The sequence below is a fragment of the Gavialis gangeticus genome, unplaced genomic scaffold, assembly GCF_001723915.1.
Source record: "Gavialis gangeticus isolate Ggan-Ray unplaced genomic scaffold, GavGan_comp1, whole genome shotgun sequence".
Taxonomy (NCBI): domain Eukaryota; kingdom Metazoa; phylum Chordata; order Crocodylia; family Gavialidae; genus Gavialis; species Gavialis gangeticus.
In genome coordinates this window covers 79,308,603-79,313,397 of record NW_017728992.1, presented here as the reverse complement: position 1 = coordinate 79,313,397, position 4,795 = coordinate 79,308,603, and the positions used below count along the sequence as shown (strand labels likewise).

General features: G+C 39.9%; 1 protein-coding gene across 1 annotated transcript in view; it reads left to right on the top strand.

Annotated features, from left to right (window-relative positions):
• DOK6 (docking protein 6) overlaps positions 1 to 4,795 on the top strand; it is a 388,437-nt gene that overhangs the window by 232,616 nt on the left and 151,026 nt on the right. The window contains exon 6 of the mRNA XM_019518785.1: positions 3,766 to 3,904. Coding sequence (XP_019374330.1) covers positions 3,766 to 3,904 — 139 coding nt within the window. The remainder of the gene's footprint in view (positions 1 to 3,765; positions 3,905 to 4,795) is intronic.

Genomic DNA, 4,795 nt, shown 5'->3' with positions numbered 1-4,795 from the left:
CTCACAACTTCCCCCCCCCCGATGGCTGTCCCACAGCTACTTGCCCCCACCACTGCTTGTCACCCCTGTTACTTGCCATTCAACAGTGCCTGGCCTCCCAGGCCTCGACCACTTCATGCTGTACTGAAAGGTGCCTCTGTGCTGGGTCTCAAGCTGCAATGTCTTGCCACTCCCTGGCTCCCCCCTGGGTCCCGAGTTGCTCTTTGGCTCTGTGCTGGGTCTCGTTCTGCTTCCTGGTTCCAACTTATGTCCCATGTTCTCTCTGTCTCTGTGTGGGAACCTTCACAACCCTCTGGCTGTCTTCTGGGTCTCCTACTAGGTCCTGGTTCTGTGCTGGGTCTCATTGCTTAATGGATTCCTCCCACCTCCTCTAGCTGTAGGCACTGTATTTTCACTTAATACTCGATTCTAAGCTGAGGCTTCCTTTTTTCGTATGTGGAATAGGGAAGAAAATCCTTGTCTTGGAGTTGAGTAAAGATAGTAAGTGCCTCTTTGGCAGAATAAGTGTCAATAATAATCCTATATGGAAGAAAGGGAGCTTTATTCCACCAGTTATTTCCAAACAATAATTTTCTTTTTATAGGATCTACAAGATGCTAAGTGCTTCCTACTAGCTGTTGAAAGCTTTTAATTACCATTGACTTCAAAGGGAGTTGAGGGAGCTGAGTTCTTTAGAGAGACACCCATAATGTTTTCTCCTTTGCTTCTGAGCATTTCTATATATATAACTTCTTAGCCAGGGAAACAACCAGTATGTGTACTGGATAGTTGCCATAAGTAGATTTCTGATGTTGACATTATACATCTTGGGCTACACTTTCCCATTCCAACTAGAAGACACAACCTTCAAAATGTTATCCTCCATTTCAGTTGAATAGTAAGGATATAAAATACAATTATATCTGCACTGGCTGGTGATATTTTTTTCCTTTGTTAAAATAAGTAGCTTACCTCTTGAATCTTAATCAAACCTCCTGATTCTTTCCTTGTTGTTATCCCTATTAGACTTTTTCCCCTCATCTGAAACCAATACAGAAGTCATACTTTGCTCTAGTTTGTGAAACTCATCAATTTTCCAGACTTGCCATTTCATGCTAGTTGCATTTTATTAAGATCTCTTTGCACAAAAAATAAGTGCCAGCTGTACAGTGCCTTAAGGGATCTAAACTGTTGTTATAATATCTCAAAACTCTTGAGACATTTCATTTCTACCAGAAGCTTTTTGAAGAACTGTGGCTAAGTATTTAAACACTTTTCAGTGTTTATATTAGGGGTGCACTAATAATTTTTTGGCTGATACTAATGTCTGGTTATTAACCAGCCATATCGGTTGATACCAATCCAATAGCCAATATGCAGTCCAGCAGCTTGGAGAGCAGTGTCTGGCCAATAAGTCTGTGGGGGTGAAGGATTGTGGGGGAGGGAAGGAGCATTGGGGCCCAGATCCAGTCCCTCATGGTGATGGAGGGAGTGGGGCAGGGGCACTTGTTGTTTTGGTTTCGTTTGGTTTGGTTTGGTTTGATTTGGTTTTTTATGTGTTTGCTTGGTTGGCTAGGTTTTGGACCTGGTGTTATCTACAGTATATTACAGTGATTCTGGACTATTCTAACTATTATACTTCCAAGTAGCCTTTCATATATTTTGCCTGCTTTTCTCTTTGGATATTGAATTTTCCAATTGTTTGTGTACACATATTGGGAAATAAAAAATCTTTAACCAGGGCTGGTATTCATCAGCCTTTTTATATAAATATCTGGTTTGATATCAAATATATCAGGTTGAAAATTTGAATTGGAAAGAGTTTACTAATACCAGCTATTTAAAAAATTTCAAGGATTTTCTTGCAAATTACAATGAAAAAGAATAATTTTGTGACAATTGTACCTATTTAAAATGTAATTTTACAAAATGTAATTAGTAATTAGTGTCCTGGAGGCATTCAATAAACTTTGATTTTAACTGGATATCAAAATATTTAGGCAACCAAAATCATTAGTCTGTTTTGAAAATCTCAGTTTTACTAAGTTTAAGAGAAAATATTCATTATTCATATTTCTAAGAATTTGAGAAAATCAAATACTTTTTTAATCATACTAAATTTCTTAATTGATAATATGGGACAAAATTAACAATGAGTTTTCAATTTGGCCTGTAAAATTTTGCACACCAGTACTCAAATCCTGCAGGAACAGATTTTTGCGTGCACAAAGCAGAGTTGGACATCTAACTACTCAGATGTTGGTCTTTAATGGAGATGCATGCAAGATTGTCGGAGCCGTGGATGTTATTCAGATTTGAAAACATTCTTGGCTCATTCATTCATCTTAACTAACACACCTTTTTGTTCATTGCAAGATCACTAGAAAGTCTGAGAGAGACAGCAAAGCAACTAGCCTAACTAAGAAAGAGCACTTTTTTACATCATTTTACTCATGGTATAATAGATTACATTTGCATCATTTTACTCATGGTATAATAGAAATTATTTTCATGTGTGGAATATATACTCATCCTGAATGACAACAGAAGCTAGTGCAAATGTATTTAATCAATATGAGCAGTAACCCTTTTAATGCCAGCTCTCAATATAGCATCTTGCAGTGTGAGGCAATTATAGCATGTTTGAAGTTCACATTTTAATAGAACACTGGTACACTTCAAAAGCATGATGTCCCTTGAACATTTTGCACCAATTAAGTGGCTAAAAGTACTAACTGAAATTCCTACTCACCAGTACTCACATCTGAGACAATGCCTGAAATAGCTGCATTATCACGGGTTTCTTATTTTTTGGCAAGATGCCTATGCTTTTTCTTTTTTTTACAAAAAGATGAAATCTCAATTTAAAATTACACATCTCACTGTCAAAGTTACACATTCACATGGTTCTTAGAGCCATGTTTTATGTTATGCTTAAGATGTGTTAACTGCAATTAAAATGTTAGTATCTTTATGTTCAAACAGTGAAATACATGGTAAGTGTGATCATATTGTAACAAAGTTATGACTTTTTGTGGAAGGAATATCTCTAGATCATATTAAGTAACACTTGTTCAGCTATTGTTAGACTGCTCCAGGGAGACGATACAGATCCGAGACTCCAGTGAGGTGCCAGGGTTGGGACTGACAACTGATTGTTGGTTCCAGCACAGTACTGGAGGTGGTTTGAGGCTGCCAGCAGCAGACTCAGCTTGCCCACAGATCAGCAGGTGCTGATCCAGTGGCAGGAGCCCTCTCCCAGGCTTGGTTCCCCATGCCTCCCTCCACCTGCTGTCTGTGGCAGAAACCCAGCTTGCCCCAGCATGTTGAAGGCAGGTGCTCCTGGACTGGGTAGTGCTGGGCATGCACAGGGGAGGGCATGAGCTTCAGCTGCGGGGGTTGCACATGCTCACAAGCAGTCATTCAAGCTGCGTCAGGGGTGGGGGAGCATAGCTGTCTCCAGACCTGCCCAGAGTGGACTGAGATTGTAATAAGCATTACCATGTGACTACTCAGAGCACATTCAAACTTTTAATATGTCACAGTAATGCTTATTACAATCTCAGATAAATCATGTGTTAAATGTCCCATACAATGAGGCCCTTAGAATATCTCTGTCTTCACTAGTAGAAGTAGCCATGCAGAGGCTGAAAATGCCATACATTTAACTGTGAACACCGTGATAACATTTCTAACAGGAGGATGAGCTCTTAAATTTTTGCCCAAGTGTTATAAAAAGTCCTCAGATTATATTTTCCTTCTGCTCTCTTTTCAATCTGATACTAGGATGTGTGACACAGGAGAAGGGCTGTTCACATTTCAGACAAGGGAAGGTGAGATGATATACCAGAAAGTCCATTCTGCAACGCTGGCGATAGCAGAGCAACATGAAAGACTAATGATGGAAATGGAGCAAAAAGCACGGGTAAGACTTTAGAATAAAATAATTTCACGGGTAAGATTTTAGAATAAAATAATTTCACTCATGATGAGAAACAATGACCAATGGATTTCGATGATCACCAGACCATAAAACTCAGATAGCTAAGCCACAGTGCTAATGTCACCTGTTTGGGCCATACCCCTTAATCTCACATCCTGCAACTTTATTTTGTATAGTTTCATTGTCATTAGGGTATACTAACCTGTGTACCTTTTGATGGTGTCTCTCTCTGGATCAGTGTGTACCTTTTTGTGTTAGGATCCTAAACAGTTGAGTCTTGTGAACAATTGTGTAGCTCCATGAGTTAAAGACTTAGGGTATGTACATATGCCAGGAGCAGGCAATTATTTCAAGTGGAGGACTGCTTACAGAGTTTTGGCAAGTTGTTGTGGGCTGCATGGGTAGGCCCCAAGTGGAGGACTGCTTACAGAGTTTTGGCAAGTTGTTGTGGGCTGCATGGGTAGGCCCGCCCCTTGACAGGTGCCCCACCCTCCGGTCGCCATCTTGTGACCAGATGTCATGCCCCCTAACCCCTGACCTTTGCCAACAGAAGTCCCTTCCCTTGTCCTCGAAAATACTCCTTTCAGCAAGGGATTTTGCCATCTCAGGACCAGAAAAATACCAAATAATATTCTAATATAATATTTAGAATATAATTACCCAAATTTTATTCAAACATCTACAACATTCATTAATTTGATTTCAAAAAATATTTTTGTCCTGATTTTCATGTGTTTGTGTAGTGTACATAGAGGTGATTGTATAATAGTTTAAAATGAAGTCTTGTACATTGTGGGAGGGGTGTAAGGCATGGGGGGTGGGTATAGGTTTGTGGGGGCCTGTGGGTATGTGGGGTGTGGGGGATGGTGTGGG